The sequence below is a fragment of the Pecten maximus genome, unplaced genomic scaffold (genome assembly GCF_902652985.1).
Source record: "Pecten maximus unplaced genomic scaffold, xPecMax1.1, whole genome shotgun sequence".
Taxonomy (NCBI): Eukaryota; Metazoa; Mollusca; class Bivalvia; order Pectinida; family Pectinidae; genus Pecten; species Pecten maximus.
This window is the reverse complement of record NW_022981691.1, coordinates 1-21,571: the sequence shown is the minus strand read 5'-3', so window position 1 is coordinate 21,571 and position 21,571 is coordinate 1. Positions and strand designations below refer to the sequence as shown.

Here is a 21,571-nt window from a genome sequence, read left to right as displayed (position 1 = left end):
GGGAAAGTAAGGATAATATATCACAGAATTTAGAAAAAAATGTTTGTTTTGGTTTATTGCCCATTGAACAGCCAGGGTGTCATTTTGAGGTAGTTGTTGGTCACTCCCTCACTGAACAACATACATGATCCCCATCGCATACTGTCAAGAGTAATTAGGGGAAAGTATCTTGCCCAAAGACCGGGCTCACGTCAGCACAGACCAATAACTTTGATTTATCATTACAGCTACAGTTGCTGGAGATATGAGGAAATGGCTATGAATTAGTCAAACAGGAAGTTAATAGTATATTTTGTTTAAATTCAATATTGGAGGAAATGTTAGATTACATCAGATTATAACATATTGAAATCAGGTGCTTCTCCCCATTCTTAACAGAGTTATTGCCCTTCCGTCAATTTTGTTATTAATGTTTGGCACTTAGTCCGATATATGGATTGTACACAGTAATCTGGCCACTTAATACATTGTATGTTGTAATTTTTATCAAGATTTGAAAATTTTCATTCATGTGAAACAAAAATTATTTTTGAGGAAATTATGATAATAAGATGTGTCTAATTTGTGTGATCATTTTCCACCAAAAAGATAGCAAAAATTAAAATGCCTTAAAAATCATTTCAGTACATTATAATTATACAGACATGATTGATAAAGTCTGTATGCTACTATCATTTTAGTACATTATAATTATACAGACATTACTGATATAGACTATACTACTATCATTTTAGTACATTATAATTATACAGACATTATTGATATAGTCTATACTACATGTACTATCATGTTAGTACATTATAATCATACAGACATTACTGATATAGACTATACTACTATCATTTTAGTTCATTATAATTATACAGACATTATTGATATAGACTATACTACTATCATTTTAGTACATTATAATTATACAGACATTATTGATATAGACTATACAACTATCATGTTGTAGGTGTCAGGAAGAGTACCATACACAGAGAGATGAGAACCGAGGTCTGTGTAAGGAGGTGGCTAATCTACTTGATACCATCAGCAAGCTCCACTCCAGGTTAGGATACGGTATAGAACACAACATTTAAACAACTTCCTCTTTCTACGACTAGCCAAATATGACCCCAAAGTCTGTAGGTTATAATAATACTTGAAGGACTTTTACTGGGGGCTTTTCAGGGTTAATTATCAGGCCCTTTCCCAATTGAATTGATTTTATCTTTATGCCAAATTCCCTACATTTGCTGTTTACTCCCGAAAGTTTCCTTTGCAAATATCAATTTTTCTTTCTAAAATAAGTAAAAAGGCATCATTCAAACTGTTGAAAAAAGATCCCTGTATTTTGACTTGTAATTTCTTGGGTGAAACTAGACAATATTTGCAAAAATAAATGACTTTGATCTGTTGGTTACTTGGTTTGGATAGGAATATAATTGGTGAGAGTAAAAAATACAGTACATTTGTAGCTTCATTTATTTCTTTATTCTGTTCTTGAAAATAGATAACACAACATTCTCTGGTTTTTAATCCAGGGAAGTAAGTGTGAAGTGTAGCATGTGTGAAACCTTACAAAAATCTCTCGACACCTTCAGGCAGTCATACAGTGACAGTCTGGCAGAAAAGGACAGGATTATCTCCATACTAGGTAAGGACATTAAATAACTCAAAAAGTAGGTCACCACAGGTCAACTAACTCAGAAAGTAGGTCACCACAGGTCACCTAACTCAGAAAAGTAGGTCACCACAGATCACATAACTCAGAAAGTAGGTCACCACAGATCAACTAACTCAGAAAGTAGGTCACCACAGATCACATAACTCAGAAAGTGAGTCACCACAGATCACATAACTCAGAAAGTAGGTCACCACAGATCATATAACTCAGAAAGTAGGTCACCACAGGTCAACTAACTCAGAAAGTAGGTCACCACAGGTCAACTAACTCAGAAAGTAGGTCACCTAACTCCAAAAGTAGGTCACCACAGGTCACATAACTCTTTAAGTAGATTTATGAAATTGACATATGATAGTATATTTTAAGCTCGGTAGAAAATCCATCTTCCTGTTCTTTTCAGAGAAACATCACCAATGTTTTCATTATCAATTATAGTCATTTCGGAATTGTTTTATGTGATATTTTTGTGTGTTTCTTTCAGATGCAAGGTTGACTGAAATTTCAGGTGGAGAATCAATACTGCCAACAATCAAGCTAAGGTATGACATGTACATCAGTCACAATGTATAACACCCACGACTACAGAACAGGTATCCATGCTATCAATGTGGTTTTCTGCATGAAACATACAACTGTCCCTGCTTATGTTGGCAAGTTTTGTTTTGTTTTCTTTGTATAGATTTTCATAGTTTTTCTGCATTTTGGAAAGTTTTTGGCTTCAGTCTGTTTTCAGTAACAGTATAAAATACCACTATACACATATATGTAGGCTTACACTAGGGGCTATTGAAGTAAAATATTTATCAAACAAGAGGACTCCAGAAATAAAGGAAAGCTAGACATGGTGGAGAAAAAAATCAAAGTATTTTGACATCCCGTCTAAAACTTGTTTGATCATCAGATCAGATTAAGGAGACAGAGTATTATAACTTTGATACTTGTTTCTGAGTCCCATTCAAATTATGATTGTGTATTGTATATGTATGAATTGATTGAATAAAGTTTATATTAACATCAGATTAAAAGTTAACACATGAAACTAAAGTAGAATGTTGAAAGGAAAAGATCACTGATGTCAAACAAACTATTTTTAATTTTGCTTAATGAATTCCATATAAGATAGGCACTGATTTAAGATAAGGTATTGGAGTAAGAGGATAACTCACGAAAGTCTGTAAACCGTATCGGCAATCTATCTACTCTTTTCTATAGAGATGTGTTTTTGTTTATTTTAATGAATAAAGACACTAAAATTAATTATGTATAATTATAATATAATGTTTGTTATCAATTTAACTATGTGATCTTGTTATCTATATAACTATGTGATCTTGTTATCTAAATAACTGTGATCTTGTTATCTATATAACTGTGATCTTGTTATCTATATAACTATATGATCTTGTTATCTATATAACTATATGATCTTGTTATCTATATAACTGTGATCTTGTTATCTATATAACTATGTGATCTTGTTATCTATATAACTATATGATCTTGTTATCTATATAACTATGTGATCTTGTTATCTATATAACTATATGATCTTATCTATATAACTATATGATCTTGTTATCTATATAACTGTGTGATCTTGTTATCTATATAACTATGTGATCTTGTTATCTATATAACTATATGATCTTGTTATCTATATAACTATATGATCTTGTTATCTATATAACTGTATGATCTTGTTATCTATATAACTATGTGATCTTGTTATCTATATAACTATGTGATCTTGTTATCTATATAACTATATGATCTTGTTATCTATATAACTATGTGATCTTGTTATCTATATAACTATGTGATCTTGTTATCTATATAACTATATGATCTTGTTATCTATATAACTATATGATCTTGTTATCTATATAACTGTGTGATCTTGTTATCTATATAACTATATGATCTTGTTATCTATATAACTATGTGATCTTGTTATCTATATAACTATGATCTTGTTATCTATATAACTGTGATCTTGTTATCTATATAACTGTATGATCTTGTTATCTATATAACTGTGATCTTGTTATCTATATAACTATGTGATCTTGTTATCTATATAACTGTATGATCTTGTTATCTATATAACTGTGATCTTGTTATCTATATAACTATATGATCTTGTTATCTATAGAACTATATGATCTTGTTATCTATATAACTATATGATCTTGTTATCTATATAAACTATATGATCTTGTTATCTATATAACTATATGATCTTGTTATCTATATAACTATATGATCTTGTTATCTATATAACTGTGATCTTGTTATCTATATAACTATATGATCTTGTTATCTATATAACTGTGATCTTGTTATCTATATAACTATGTGATCTTGTTATCTATATAACTATGATCTTGTTATCTATATAACTATATGATCTTGTTATCTATATAACTATGTGATCTTGTTATCTATATAACTGTGATCTTGTTATCTATATATCTATATGATCTTGTTATCTATATAACTATGTGATCTTGTTATCTATATAACTATATGATCTTGTTATCTATATAACTATATGATCTTGTTATCTATATAACTATATGATCATGTTATCTATATAACTGTGATATTGTTATCTATATAACTATGTGATCTTGTTATCTATATAACTGTATGACCTTGTTATCTATATAACTGTGATATTGTTATCTATATAACTGTGATCTTGTTATCTATATATCTATATGATCTTGTTATCTATATAACTATATGATCTTGTTATCTATATAACTATATGATCTTGTTATCTATATAACTATATCATCTTGTTATCTATATAACTATGTGATCTTGTTATCTATATAACTATATGATCTTGTTATCTATATAACTATATGATCTTGTTATCGATATAACTATGTGATCTTGTTATCTATATAACTATGTGATCTTGTTATCTATATAACTATGTGATCTTGTTATCTATATAACTATGTGATCTTGTTTTCTATATAACTGTGATCTTGTTATCTATATAACTGTGATCTTGTTATCCATGTAACTATATGATCTTGTTATCTATATAACTGTGATCTTGTTATCTATATAACTATATGATCTTGTTATCTATATAACTATATGATCTTGTTATCTATATAACTATATGATCTTGTTATCTATATAACTGTATGATCTTGTTATCTATATAACTATATGATCTTGTTATCTATATAACTATATGATCTTGTTATCTATATAACTGTGATCTTGTTATCTATGTAACTGTGATCTTGTTATCTATATAACTATATGATCTTGTTATCTATATAACTGTGTGATCTTGTTATCTATATAACTATGTGATCTTGTTATCTATATAACTATATGATCTTGTTATCTATATAACTATATGATCTTGTTATCTATATAACTGTATGATCTTGTTATCTATATAACTATGTGATCTTGTTATCTATATAACTATGTGATCTTGTTATCTATATAACTATATGATCTTGTTATCTATATAAATATGTGATCTTGTTATCTATATAACTATGTGATCTTGTTATCTATATAACTATATGATCTTGTTATCTATATAACTATATGATCTTGTTATCTATATAACTGTGTGATCTTGTTATCTATATAACTATATGATCTTGTTATCTATATAACTATGTGATCTTGTTATCTATATAACTATGATCTTGTTATCTATATAACTGTGATCTTGTTATCTATATAACTGTATGATCTTGTTATCTATATAACTGTGATCTTGTTATCTATATAACTATGTGATCTTGTTATCTATATAACTGTATGATCTTGTTATCTATATAACTGTGATCTTGTTATCTATATAACTATATGATCTTGTTATCTATAGAACTATATGATCTTGTTATCTATATAACTATATGATCTTGTTATCTATATAACTATATGATCTTGTTATCTATATAACTATATGATCTTGTTATCTATATAACTATATGATCTTGTTATCTATATAACTGTGATCTTGTTATCTATATAACTATATGATCTTGTTATCTATATAACTGTGATCTTGTTATCTATATAACTATGTGATCTTGTTATCTATATAACTATGATCTTGTTATCTATATAACTATATGATCTTGTTATCTATATAACTATGTGATCTTGTTATCTATATAACTGTGATCTTGTTATCTATATATCTATATGATCTTGTTATCTATATAACTATGTGATCTTGTTATCTATATAACTATATGATCTTGTTATCTATATAACTATATGATCTTGTTATCTATATAACTATATGATCATGTTATCTATATAACTGTGATATTGTTATCTATATAACTATGTGATCTTGTTATCTATATAACTGTATGACCTTGTTATCTATATAACTGTGATATTGTTATCTATATAACTGTGATCTTGTTATCTATATATCTATATGATCTTGTTATCTATATAACTATATGATCTTGTTATCTATATAACTATATGATCTTGTTATCTATATAACTATATCATCTTGTTATCTATATAACTATGTGATCTTGTTATCTATATAACTATATGATCTTGTTATCTATATAACTATATGATCTTGTTATCTATATAACTGTGATCTTGTTATCTATATAACTATGTGATCTTGTTATCTATATAACTATGTGATCTTGTTATCTATATAACTGTGATCTTGTTATCTATATAACTATGTGATCTTGTTATCTATATAACTATGTGATCTTGTTATCTATATAACTGTGATCTTGTTATCTATATAACTGTGATCTTGTTATCTATGTAACTATATGATCTTGTTATCTATATAACTGTGATCTTGTTATCTATATAACTATATGATCTTGTTATCTATATAACTATATGATCTTGTTATCTATATAACTATATGATCTTGTTATCTATATAACTGTGATCTTGTTATCTATATAACTATGTGATCTTGTTATCTATATAACTATATGATCTTGTTATCTATATAACTGTGATCTTGTTATCTATGTAACTGTGATCTTGTTATCTATATAACTATATGATCTTGTTATCTATATAACTGTGATCTTGTTATCTATATAACTATATGATCTTGTTATCTATATAACTATATGATCTTGTTATTTATATAACTATATGATCTTGTTATCTATATAACTGTGATCTTGTTATCTATATAACTATGTGATCTTGTTATCTATATAACTATATGATCTTGTTATCTATATAACTATATGATCTTGTTATCTATATAACTGTGATCTTGTTATCTATATAACTGTGATCTTGTTATCTATATAACTATATGATCTTGTTATCTATATAACTATGTGATCTTGTTATCTATATAACTATATGATCTTGTTATCTATATAACTATATGATCTTGTTATCTATATAACTGTGATCTTGTTATCTATATAACTGTGATCTTGTTATCTATATAACTATATGATCTTGTTATCTATATAACTGTGATCTTGTTATCTATATAACTATATGATCTTGTTATCTATATAACTATATGATCTTGTTATCTATATAACTGTGATCTTGTTATCTATATAACTGTGTGATCTTGTTATCTATATAACTGTATGATCTTGTTATCTATATAACTATATGATCTTGTTATCTATATAACTATATGATCTTGTTATCTATATAACTATATGATCTTGTTATCTATATAACTATATGATCTTGTTATCTATATAACTAATATGAGCCTTGTTATCTATATAACGTATCTGATCTTGTTATCTATATAAACTATATGATCTTGTTATCTATATAACTGTGATCCTTGTTATTATATAACTGTGATCTTGTATCTATATAATCTATATGATCTTGTTTATCTATATAACCATAGTGATCTTGGTATCTAGAGAACTATATGATCTTGTGATCTATATAACTATATGATCTTGTTAGCTTAATAACTACTGATCTTGTATCTATATAACTATATATCTTGTTATCTATATACCATAGTGATCTTGTTTATCTATATAACTAGTATGATCTTGTTGATCTTATATAACTGTGATCTTGTTATCTATATAACTATGATGATCTTGTTATCTATATAACTATGTGATTGACTTGTTAGTCTAGATAACTATAGTGATCTTGTTATCTATATAACTATTAGAGCTTGTTATCTATATAACCTATGTGATCTTGTTATCTATATAACTGTGATCTTGTTATCTATATACTATGTGATCTGGTTATCTATATAACTATGATCTTGTTATCTATATACATGATGATCTTGTTATCTATATAACTATGTGATCTTGTTATCTATATAACTATGTGATCTTGTTATCTATATAACTATGTGATCTTGTTATCTATATAACTATGATCTTGTTTATCTATATAACTATGTGATCTTGTTATCTATATAACTATATGATCTTGTTATCTATATAACTGTGATCTTGTTATCTATATAACTATGTGATCTTGTTATCTATATAACTATGTGATCTTGTTATCTATATAACTATGTGATCTTGTTATCTATATAACTGTGATCTTGTTATCTATATAACTGTGTGATCTTGTTATCTATATAACTATATGATCTTGTTATCTATATAACTATATGATCTTGTTATCTATATAACTGTGATCTTTTTTTCTATATAACTATGTGTTCTTGTTATCTATATAACTTATATGATCTTTTATCTATATAACTAGTGATCTTGTTATCTATATAACTATATGATCTTGTTATCTATATAACTATGTGATCTTGTTGTTATCTATATAACTGTGTGATCTTGTTTATCTATATAACTATGTGATCTTGTTATCTATATAACTATGTGATCTTGTTATCTATATAACTAGTGATCTTGTTATCTATATAACTATGTGATCTTGTTATCTATATAACTATATGATCTTGTTATCTATATAACTATTGATCTTGTTATCTATATAACTGTGATCTTGTTATCTATATAACTATGTGATCTTGTTATCTATATAACTATAGTGATCTTGTTATCTATATAACTGTGATCTTGTTTTATCTATATAACTATGTGATCTTGTTATCTATATAACTATGTGATCTTGTTATCTATATAACTGTGATCTTGTTATCTATATAACTATGTGATCTTGTTATCTATATAACTATGTGATCTTGTTATCTATATAACTATGTGATCTTGTTATCTATATAACTGTGATCTTGTTATCTATATAACTGTGATCTTGTTATCTATATAACTATGTGATCTTGTTATCTATATAACTGTGATCTTGTTATCTATATAACTGTGTGATCTTGTTATCTATATAACTATATGATCTTGTTATCTATATAACTATATGATCTTGTTATCTATATAACTGTGATCTTGTTTTATCTATATAACTATGTGATCTTGTTATCTATATAACTATATGATCTTGTTATCTATATAACTGTGATCTTGTTATCTATATAACTATGTGATCTTGTTATCTATATAACTATGTGATCTTGTTATCTATATAACTGTGATCTTGTTATCTATATAACTATGTGATCTTGTTATCTATATAACTATGTGATCTTGTTATCTATATAACTATGTGATCTTGTTATCTATATAACTGTGATCTTGTTATCTATATAACTGTGTGATCTTGTTATCTATATAACTATATGATCTTGTTATCTATATAACTATATGATCTTGTTATCTATATAACTGTGATCTTGTTTTATCTATATAACTATGTGATCTTGTTATCTATATAACTGTGATCTTGTTATCTATATAACTATATGATCTTGTTATCTATATAACTATATGACCTTGTTATCTATATAACTATGTGATCTTGTTATCTATATAACTATGTGATCTTGTTATCTATATAACTATGTGATCTTGTTATCTATATAACTATGTGATCTTGTTATCTATATAACTGTGATCTTGTTATCTATATAACTATGTGATCTTGTTATCTATATAACTATATGATCTTGTTATCTATATAACTATGTGATCTTGTTATCTATATAACTATGTGATCTTGTTATCTATATAACTGTGATCTTGTTATCTATATAACTATGTGATCTTGTTATCTATATAACTATATGATCTTGTTATCTATATAACTATTGATTCTTGTTATCTATATAACTATGTGATCTTGTTTATCTATATAACGATATGATCTTGTTATCTATATAACTGTGATCTTGTTATCTATATAACTATGTGATCTTGTTATCTATATAACTATGGATCTGTTATCTATATAACTAGGTGATCTTGTTTATCTATATACTATGATCTTGTTATCTATATAACTCTGATCTTGTTATCTATATAACTATATGATCTTTGTTATCTATATAACTGTGTGATCTTGTTATCTATATAACTAGATGATCTTGTTAATCTATATAACTATATGATCTTGTTATCTATATAACTATGATCTTGTTTATCTATAAACTATATGATCTTGTTTATCTTATATAACTATGTTGATCTTTTGTTAATCTATATAACTATGATCTTGTTATTCTAACTATATGACTACTCTATTAACGTATTTGTATTATCTATATAACTATATGATCTGTTATCTATTATAATCTGTGATTCTTGTTATCTATATAACTTATGTGATCTTGTTATCTATATAACTATATGATCTGTTATCTATGATAACTAGATCTTGTTCTCTATATAACTATTGTGATCTTGTTATCTAAGTATCACTGTGAATCTTGTTATCTATATAACTATGTGATCTTGTTATCTATATAATACTGTGATCTTGTTATCTATATAACTGTATGATCTTGTTATCTATATAACTATATGATCTTGTTATCTATATAACTGGATCTTTGTTATCTATATAACTGTATTGATCTTGTTATCTATATAAACTATATGATCTTGTTATCTATATAACTGTGATCTTGTTATCTATATAACTATGTGATCTTGTTATTATATAACTAGTATGATCTTGTTATCTATATAAACTGTGATCTTGTTATCTATATAACTATGTGATCTTGTTATCTATATAACTATGTATCTTGTTATCTATATAACTATGTGATCTTGTTATCTATTAAACTAATGATCTTGTTATCTATATAACTGTGATCTTGTTATCTATATAAACTATAGTGATCTTGTTATCTATATAACTATATGATCTGTTATCTATATAACATATGTGATCTTGTTATCTATATACCTATGTGATCTTGTTATCTATATAACTGTGATCTTGTTATCTATATAAACTATGTGATCTTGTTTATCTATATAACTATGTGATCTTGTTATCTCTATAACTATTGTGATCTGTTATCTTATATAACTTTGATCTTGTTATCTATATAACTGTGTGATCTTGTTATCTATATAACTATATGATCTTGTTATCTATATAACTGTGATCTTGTTATCTATATAACTATGTGATCTTGTTTATCTATATAACTATATGATCTTGTTATCTATATAACCATATGATCTTGTTATCTATATAACTATGTGATCTTGTTATCTATATAACTGTATGATCTTGTTATCTATATAACTGTGATCTTGTTTTATCTATATAACTATGTGATCTTGTTATCTATATAACTATGTGATCTTGTTATCTATATAACTATGTGATCTTGTTATCTATATAACTATATGATCTTGTTATCTATATAACTGTGATCTTGTTATCTATATAACTATGTGATCTTGTTATCTATATAACTATGTGATCTTGTTATCTATATAACTATGTGATCTTGTTATCTATATAACTATATGATCTTGTTATCTATATAACTGTGATCTTGTTATCTATATAACTATGTGATCTTGTTATCTATATAACTATGTGATCTTGTTATCTATATAACTATGTGATCTTGTTATCTATATAACTGTGATCTTGTTATCTATATAACTATGTGATCTTGTTATCTATATAACTATATGATCTTGTTATCTATATAACTAGATGATCTTGTTATCTATATAACTATGTGATCTTGTTATCTATATAACTATGTGATCTTGTTATCTATATAACTATGTGATCTTGTTATCTATATAACTGTGATCTTGTTATCTATATAACTATGTGATCTTGTTATCTATATAACTATGTGATCTTGTTATCTATATAACTAGATGATCTTGTTATCTATATAACTATGTGATCTTGTTATCTATATAACTGTGATCTTGTTATCTATATAACTATATGATCTTGTTATCTATATAACTGTGATCTTGTTATCTATATAACTATGTGATCTTGTTATCTATATAACTAGATGATCTTGTTATCTATATAACTGTGATCTTGTTATCTATATAACTGTGATATTGTTATATAACTATATTGTTATCTATATAACTATATGATCTTGTTATCTATATAACTATGTGATCTTGTTATCTATATAACTGTATGATCTTGTTATCTATATAACTATATGATCTTGTTATCTATATAACTGTGATCTTGTTATCTATATAACTATATGATCTTGTTATCTATATAACTATATGATCTTGTTATCTATATAACTGTGATCTTGTTATCTATATAACTGTGATATTGTTATCTATATAACTGTGTGATCTTGTTATCTATATAACTATATGATCTTGTTATCTATATAACTGTGTGATCTTGTTATCTATATAACTGTATGATCTTGCTATCTATATAACTATATGATCTTGTTATCTATATAACTATATGATCTTGTTATCTATATAACTGTATGATCTTGTTATCTATATAACTATATGATCTTGTTATCTAAATAACTGTGATCTTGTTATCTATATAACTATGTGATCTTGTTATCTATATAACTATGTGATCTTGTTATCTATATAACTATGTGATCTTGTTATCTATATAACTGTGATCTTGTTATCTATATAACTATATGATCTTGTTATCTATATAACTATGTGATCTTGTTATCTATATAACTGTGATCTTGTTATCTATATAACTATGTGATCTTGTTATCTATATAACTATATGATCTTGTTATCTATATAACTATATGATCTTGTTATCTATATAACTATATGATCTTGTTATCTATATAACTATGTGATCTTGTTATCTATATAACTGTGATCTTGTTATCTATATAACTGTGATCTTGTTATCTATATAACTATGTGATCTTGTTATCTATATAACTATATGATCTTGTTATCTATATAACTGTGATCTTGTTATCTATATAACTGTGATCTTGTTATCTATATAACTATATGATCTTGTTATCTATATAACTGTATGATCTTGTTATCTATATAACTATATGATCTTGTTATACTTATTATAACTATATGATCTTGTTATCTATATAACTATGTGATCTTGTTATCTATATAACTGTGATCTTGTTATCTATATAACTATGTGATCTTGTTATCTATATAACTATATGATCTTGTTATCTATATAACTATGTGATCTTGTTATCTATATAACTGTGATCTTGTTATCTATATAACTATGTGATCTTGTTATCTATATAACTATATGATCTTGTTATCTATATAACTATGTGATCTTGTTATCTATATAACTATATGACCTTGTTATCTATATAACTATATGATCTTGTTATCTATATAACTATATGATCTTGTTATCTATATAACTATATGATCTTGTTATCTATATAACTATATGATCTTATTATCTATATAACTATGTGATCTTTTGTTATCTATATAACTGTGATCTTGTTATCTATATAACTATATGATCTTGTTATCTATATAACTATATGATCTTGTTATCTATATAACTGTGATATTGTTATCTATATAACTATATGATCTTGTTATCTATATAACTATATGACCTTGTTATCTATATAACTGTGATAGTGTTATCTATATAACTGTATTATCTTGTTATCTATATAACTGTGATCTTGTTATCTATATAACTATATGATCTTGTTATCTATATAACTATGTGATCTTGTTATCTATATAACTGTGATCTTGTTATCTATATAACTATATGATCTTGTTATCTATATAACTATATGACCTTGTTATCTATATAACTATATGATCTTGTTATCTATATAACTATATGATCTTGTTATCTATATAACTGTGATATTGTTATCTATATAACTATATGATCTTGTTATCTATATAACTATATGATCTTGTTATCTATATAACTATGTGATCTTGTTATCTATATAACTATGTGATCTTGTTATCTATATAACTATGTGATCTTGTTATCTATATAACTATGTGATCTTGTTATCTATATAACTATGTGATCTTGTTATCTATATAACTATGTGATCTTGTTATCTATATAACTATGTGATCTTGTTATCTATATAACTATGTGATCTTGTTATCTATATAACTATGTGATCTTGTTATCTATATAACTATGTGATCTTGTTATCTATATAACTATATGATCTTGTTATCTATATAACTATATGATCTTGTTATCTATATAACTATATGATCTTGTTATCTATATAACTGTATGATCTTGTTATCTATATAACTGTGTGATCTTGTTATCTATATAACTATATGATCTTGTTATCTATATAACTATATGATCTTGTTATCTATATAACTATGTGATCTTGTTATCTATATAACTATATGATCTTGTTATCTATATAACTATGTGATCTTGTTATCTATATAACTATATGATCTTGTTATCTATATAACTATATGATCTTGTTATCTATATAACTGTGTGATCTTGTTATCTATATAACTATATGATCCTGTTATCTATATAACTATGTGATCTTGTTATCTATATAACTGTGATCTTGTTATCTATATAACTGTGATCTTGTTATCTATATAACTATATGATCTTGTTATCTATATAACTGTGATCTTGTTATCTATATAACTGTGATCTTGTTATCTATATAACTATATGATCTTGTTATCTATATAACTATATGATCTTGTTATCTATTTAACTATATGATCTTGTTATCTATATAACTGTGATCTTGTTATCTATATAACTATATGATCTTGTTATCTATATAACTGTGTGATATTGTTATCTATATAACTATATGATCTTGTTATCTATATAACTATATGATCTTGTTATCTATATAACTGTGATCTTGTTATCTATATAACTATATGATCTTGTTATCTATATAACTATATGATCTTGTTATCTATATAACTATATGATCTTGTTATCTATATAACTATATGATCTTGTTATCTATATAACTGTGATCTTGTTATCTATATAACTATATGATCTTGTTATCTATATAACTATATGATCTTGTTATCTATATAACTGTGATCTTGTTATCTATATAACTATATGATCTTGTTATCTATATAACTATATGATATTGTTATCTATATAACTATATGATCTTGTTATCTATATAACTATATGATCTTGTTATCTATATAACTGTGATCTTGTTATCTATATAACTGTGATCTTGTTATCTATATAACTATATGATATTGTTATCTATATAACTATATGATCTTGTTATCTATATAACTATATGATCTTGTTATCTATATAACTGTGATCTTGTTATCTATATAACTGTGATCTTGTTATCTATATAACTGTGGTCTTGTTATCTATATAACTATATGATCTTGTTATCTATATAACTATATGATCTTGTTATCTATATAACTATATGATCTTGTTATCTATATAACTATATGATCTTGTTATCTATATAACTATATGATCTTGTTATCTATATAACTATATGATCTTGTTATCTATATAACTATATGATCTTGTTATCTATATAACTGTATGATCTTGTTATCTATATAACTATATGATCTTGTTATCTATATAACTATATGATCTTGTTATCTATATAACTGTGTGATCTTGTTATCTATATAACTGTATGATCTTGTTATCTATATAACTATATGATCTTGTTATCTATATAACTATATGATCTTGTTATCTATATAACTATATGATCTTGTTATCTATATAACTATATGATCTTGTTATCTATATAACTATGTGATCTTGTTATCTATATAACTACAGTCAAACTTCGATGTTTCGAAGTTCAAGGGACTAACAGAAAAACTTCGATACAGCGGGACTTCGAATTATTCATGGTTGACAATAGATCGATGTTTTCTTGATAATTAAACAGAATATGTATCGGTTACAAAACACTTATATCGCGTTTAACAGATAAAACAAAAGAAGTACAATGCACACTTACGTCACAGGTGATTTATATGTACTCTATATGTTATTATTTTATAAAACGAGTCAGGCACCTGTGCTTACGTAAGTCGTTAGGCTTTTCTGCTAAAGACACGTGCGTTTACGTTATGTGCATATAAAATATGGAATGCCGATCGGTTGGAGAATGCATGATTGAATGACAAATAATCGATTTACTTGGATATTTATGTATAAGTTTGAAACGTGACACTTTGAATATGAGTGAAGCCATCGCTAATTGTTTGTGTTTAAAAGTGGTCCGGTTGTTTTACAGTTCCGTAAAATTTACTCACCGAACGCTGATTTCAATGGCGGCGGAGATTATCAGAGACGACTATTGAAATGTTTTACCGGAGTGTTTAAATGTCATGGCTTCTAAATACACTTTTTATCTATCAATTTGATCTGATTATTAATAAACCCCATGACCGGGAGTGACAACACACGCTATCGTTATCCCTATTGTCAGTCAGGGCATTTGGGGGAGAGGTGTGAAATCTTGCCGCAGGGGTCACGACAAACACCTGTCCAGTGGTCAGTACAGGTAAATTTTTTGTTCGAATCATGAGATGTCAATTACCTATAATATCATAGCTAGCGGGTCATGAAAAAAGTTCGATACATCGAAAACTTCGATTTATAAAAATTCGAATCATACATAGTTTCGATAGTAGTGTTATATAGTGAGAAAATTCGGGACCAAGCAAAAAGTTCGATACAGCGAGAAATTCGAATCAACGAAGTTCGAATCATCGAGGTTTGACTGTATATGATCTTGTTATCTATATAACTGTGATCTTGTTATCTATATAACTGTGTGATCTTGTTATCTATATAACTATGTGATCTTGTTATCTATATAACTGTGTGATCTTGTTATCTATATAACTATATGATCTTGTTATCTATATAACTGTGGTCTTGTTATCTATATAACTATATGATCTTGTTATCTATATAACTATATGATCTTGTTATCTATATAACTATATGATCGTATTATCTATAGGTATTCCACCCCACGTAAACAAGATGGAGGGAAGACAGAAGTCGGTCCAGTCCATCCACCATCCAACAGGAAACAGAGTCCAGATTCCACTATCCGGACAACCCCTAGAAAGGATGAGGACTTACTTCCTGGAAACTCCGACACATCAGGACAGGGACAGACCAAGGGGACAAAACTCTGTTTATCCCGGGGACAGAAACGACACAGGTACACTGAGGTAAAATCTTATATATAAATGCAAAAGTAATACTTTATAAAACAAATGACTTATTGACTCAAAGTTTTAGGATATATAGTGGGTACTATGGTAAAATACATCATTATTGTGATACATATCATTTTTAGCTCACCTGCCCGAAGGGCAAGTGAGCTTATGCCGTGGCGCGGCGTCCGTCGTCCGTCGTCCGTCCGGCCGTCCGTCCGGCGTCAACTTTTCCATTCAAGCAACTTCTTCTCAATAACCAAAAGGCCCAGAGACCTAATATTGGGCCTGTAGCATGCTGGGGTGAAGGGCTACCAAGTTTGTTCAAATGAATAACGTTGACCTTCATTCAAGGTCACAGGGGTCAAAAAGGCTAAAATCTTTAAACGACTTCTTCTCAATAACCAAGAGTTCCAGGGAGTTGATATTAGGTCTGTAGCATGCTGGGGTGAAGGGCTACCAAGTTTGTTCAAATGAATGACCTTGACTTTCATTCAAGGTCACAGGGGTCAAATATGCTAAAAAAAAAATAAACGACTTCTTCTAAATAGCAAAAAAAGACAGGGACTTGATATTGGGTCTGTAGCATGCTGGGGTGAAGGGCTACCAAGTTTGTTCAAATGAATGACCTTGACCTTCATTCAAGGTCACAGGAGTCAAAAAGGCTAAAATCTTTAAACGACTTCTTCTCAATAACCAAGAGGCCCAGGGAGTTGATATTGGGTCTGTAGCATGCTGGGGTGAAGGGCTACCAAGTTTGTTCAAATGAATGACCTTGACCTTCATTCAAGGTCACAGGAGTCAAAAAGGCTAAAATCTTTAAACGACTTCTTCTCAATAACCAACAGATCCAGAGACCTAATATTTGGCCTGCAGCATGCTAGGGTGAAGGGCTCCCAAGTTTGTTCAAATGAATGACCTTGACCTTCATTCAAGGTCACAGGAGTCAAAAAGGCTAAAATCTTTAAATGACTTCTTCTCAATAACCAAGAGGCCCAGGGAGTTGATATTAGGTCTGTAGCATGCTGGGGTAAAGGGCTACCAAGTTTGTTGAAATAAATGACCTTGACCTTCATTCAAGGTCACAGGAGTCAAAAAGGCTAAAATCTTTAAACAACTTCTTCTCAATAACCAAGAGTCCCAGAGACCTAATATTTGGCCTGTAGCATGCTGGGGTGAAGGGCTCCCAAGTTTGTTCAAATGAATGACCTTGATCTTCATTCAAGGTCACAGGAGTCAAAAAGGCTAAAATCTTTAAACGACTTCTTCTCAATAACCAAGAGGCTCATGGAGTTGATATTGGGTCTGTAGCATGCTGGGGTAAAGGGCTACCAAGTTTGTTCAAATGAATGACCTTGATCTTTATTCAAGGTCACAGGAGTCAAAAAGGCTAAAATCTTTAAACGACTTCTTCTCAATAACCAACAGTCCCAGGGAGTTGATATTGGGTCTGTAGCATGCTGGGATGAAGGGCTACCTAGTTTGTTCAAATGAATGACCTTGACCTTCATTCAATGTCACAGGGACCAAACAGGCTAAAATCTTTAAACGACTTCTTCTCAATAACCAAGAGTCCCAGGGAGTTGATATTGGGTTTGTAGCATGCTGCGGTAAAGGGCTACCAAATTTGTTCAAATGAATGACCTTGACCTTCATTCAAGGTCACAGGAGTCAAAAAGGCTAAAATCTTTAAACGACTTCTTCTCAATAACCAACAGTCCCAGAGACCTAATATTTGGCCTGTAGCATGCTGGGGTAAAGGGCTACCAAGTTTGTTCAAATGAATGACCTTGACCTTCATTCAAGGTCACTGGAGTCAAAAAGGCTAACATTTTAAAACGACTTCTTCTCAATTACCAAGAGTCCCAGGGAGTTGATATTGGGTCTGTAGCATGCTGCGGTAAAGGGTTACCAAGTTTGTTCAATTGAATGACCTTGACCTTCATTCAAGGTCACAGCGGTCAAAAAGGCTAAAAATTTTAACAACTTCTTCTCAATTACCAACAGTCCCAGAGACCTAATATTTGGCCTGTAGCATGCTGGGTTGAAGGGCTCGCAAGTTTGTTCAAATGAATGACCTTGATCTTCATTCAAGGTCACAGGAGTCAAAAAGGCTAAAATCTTTAAACGACTTCTTCTCAATAACAAAGAGTCCCAGGGAGTTGATATTAGGTCTGTAGCATGCTTGGGTAAAGGGCTACCAAGTTTGTTGAAATGAATGACCTTGACCTTCATTCAAGGTCACAGGAGTCAAAAAGGCTAAAATCTTGAAACGACTTCTTCTCAATAACCAAGAGTCCCATGGAGTTAATATTGGGTCTGTAGCATGCTGGGGTAAAAGGCTACCAAGTTTGTTCAAATGAATGACCCTGACTCGCATTCAAGGTCACGTCGATCAAGTATGCTTAAATCTTTAAATGACTTTTAGTGAAAAGCCAAAGTGCAGAGAGACATTATTATATTGGTCCTGTAGCATGCTTTCAAATAACTGCAGGATCCATATATGAAAAGATCACTGCATTGCAGGTGAGCGATTTGGGCCCATTGGGCCCTTGTTAATGAAAATGAAATTAAGGTCTTAAGATTTTTGACTTGTGAAACTTTTGAACATAGAATTAGAAGTAGACTTGTTAACAATAAAACTATTCTGTATTTGTTTATACCAGAAATATTGTCGTTAGAAAAAATTAAGAGAAAAGATGGTGTTATTGAGGTCTTAATTCACTTTCCATAGGAACATTGTATTTTGATCAAACTTTACATGAAAATAAAGTATCAGAATAATTTGAATTTCATTAAAGATCAAAACGTCAGCTTCCATTGTTATAACATATTTTATATAGATATTTGCCAAAAATGATATAAATGTACATGGAGTGGGGCATTCATGTAGAATTTTCATTTTCATTGCTTTCAATCCTTTCTGGTTTACAGTCAATTTCTCCAGACAAGAAACGACAAAAACATACAAAGAAAAGAACCGTTCCTCCAGAAAAAAACAAAAAGCAAATTCTTGTTCCAGAAACATGTGACCTCTACAACCAATCAAATGTCAGTTCTGGAAATGAAAGGATTTCATTGGACGATAGTTTACAAAGCCCTGTTGTGTACAGAAACAAGGGTCATAGACAGCAGAGTGAAATGGATGACGTTTGTGCCAGAGATATTCAGATAATTCCAGAAACTGTTCACTTTTACGATGCATACCCATCATCAGAGGAGGAAGAAGTAGATGAAGTTTGTACTCAGTCGACGATAAAACGTGCTCCAAGCCAGAACTACAGTCTGCGGAGTATTTTGTGTAGTCCTCCGTCATCAGACGGTGAAGATTGTGTCACCGATATGACGAATGTTGTTAATCATCGAACTATGCAACTCAGTGGACAGAGTGTTGTTACGGAGGACGAGACACAATGTGATAAAAATGTAAAAAAGACGGAGCCTGCTGGTATATGTCTTAATGTTAGAACGAATAATGGGGCTCAAGTTTCCGGTAGATGTTTAAATCAAAATAGCAGTTTAACCTCCAAAATATCACAAAGGGAACAAGTCAATGCTGGTGATATACAGGACATCTGTGATAGATTTCAGAAACATGATGATCCGTCTAAACAAAATGATACATTGAGTGTTAAACCATTTAAAAAAGAAAGCTCACAGCAGACTCGAGGGAAGCATGGAACTTGTACTTCATTTGATGAGGAAAGAAAAACTACAAGAACCTCACAGACCACAAATCAGCAGACACATTCACAAACATTCCATGGATCCTTGTCGACTTTGTCTCCTGTCACCAAGATTGGAGGTGATGGCAGGATTGAGATTGGTTCCCCCTCGCTTCTCCAGGTGTCAAGGACGGAGGTAGAGCCAAAATCTCCTTCGTTACTGAAGGGGTCAAGTCTGGTGGACGATGATATTACAATTCTTGACAGTCCAGAGTCAAGTTTGCATGAAAAAAATTACAAGAAAGTAGACGAAATATCTAACAAATCTCAAGATAAGTTATCTGGCAGGAGTTTCAAGAAGAATCTTCACGAAGTAGATAAGGATGAATCTCCCTGTGTTTTAAGATCTGAGACTAAAATAAACGTAAGAGGATCAAACATGTCGGACAGTACATCACAAAACAGTAAATCCCCTAAAAAGAGAACTCTCAAGTTAAGTAGAGGGAGTAAAGTTGAACTTGTCAACAGCAATGACGATGCGTTATCATCACGGCAACTACGCCAGACAACTCTGAGTCAAGTTTTCAACAACAGCCCTCCAAAGAGAAAAAAGAAAAAAACTGACTCACAGGAGGAGGAGGATCTACAGAAAGCCATACAACTGTCCCTGAGAGATGCAGAGCTTCAGAGTAGGCATAAAAACA

General features: G+C 28.7%; 1 protein-coding gene and 1 long non-coding RNA gene across 2 annotated transcripts; both read left to right on the top strand.

The window, feature by feature from the left end:
• Positions 1 to 958: 958 nt before the first annotated feature.
• On the top strand, positions 959 to 2,215 carry LOC117320191. The gene is made up of 3 exons (XR_004530943.1): positions 959 to 1,054; positions 1,530 to 1,642; positions 2,154 to 2,215. It is a non-coding gene; the product is annotated as an uncharacterized LOC117320191 (long non-coding RNA).
• Positions 2,216 to 2,234: 19 nt separating this feature from the next.
• Positions 2,235 to 21,556, top strand: LOC117320190 (the record flags this gene model as incomplete). The annotated part of the gene is made up of 3 exons (XM_033874850.1): positions 2,235 to 2,326; positions 17,001 to 17,217; positions 20,137 to 21,556. Coding segments are annotated over exons 1-3 (1,729 nt in total), but the record flags the coding sequence as incomplete, so codon positions are not given.
• Between the last annotated feature and the right edge of the window lie 15 nt (positions 21,557 to 21,571).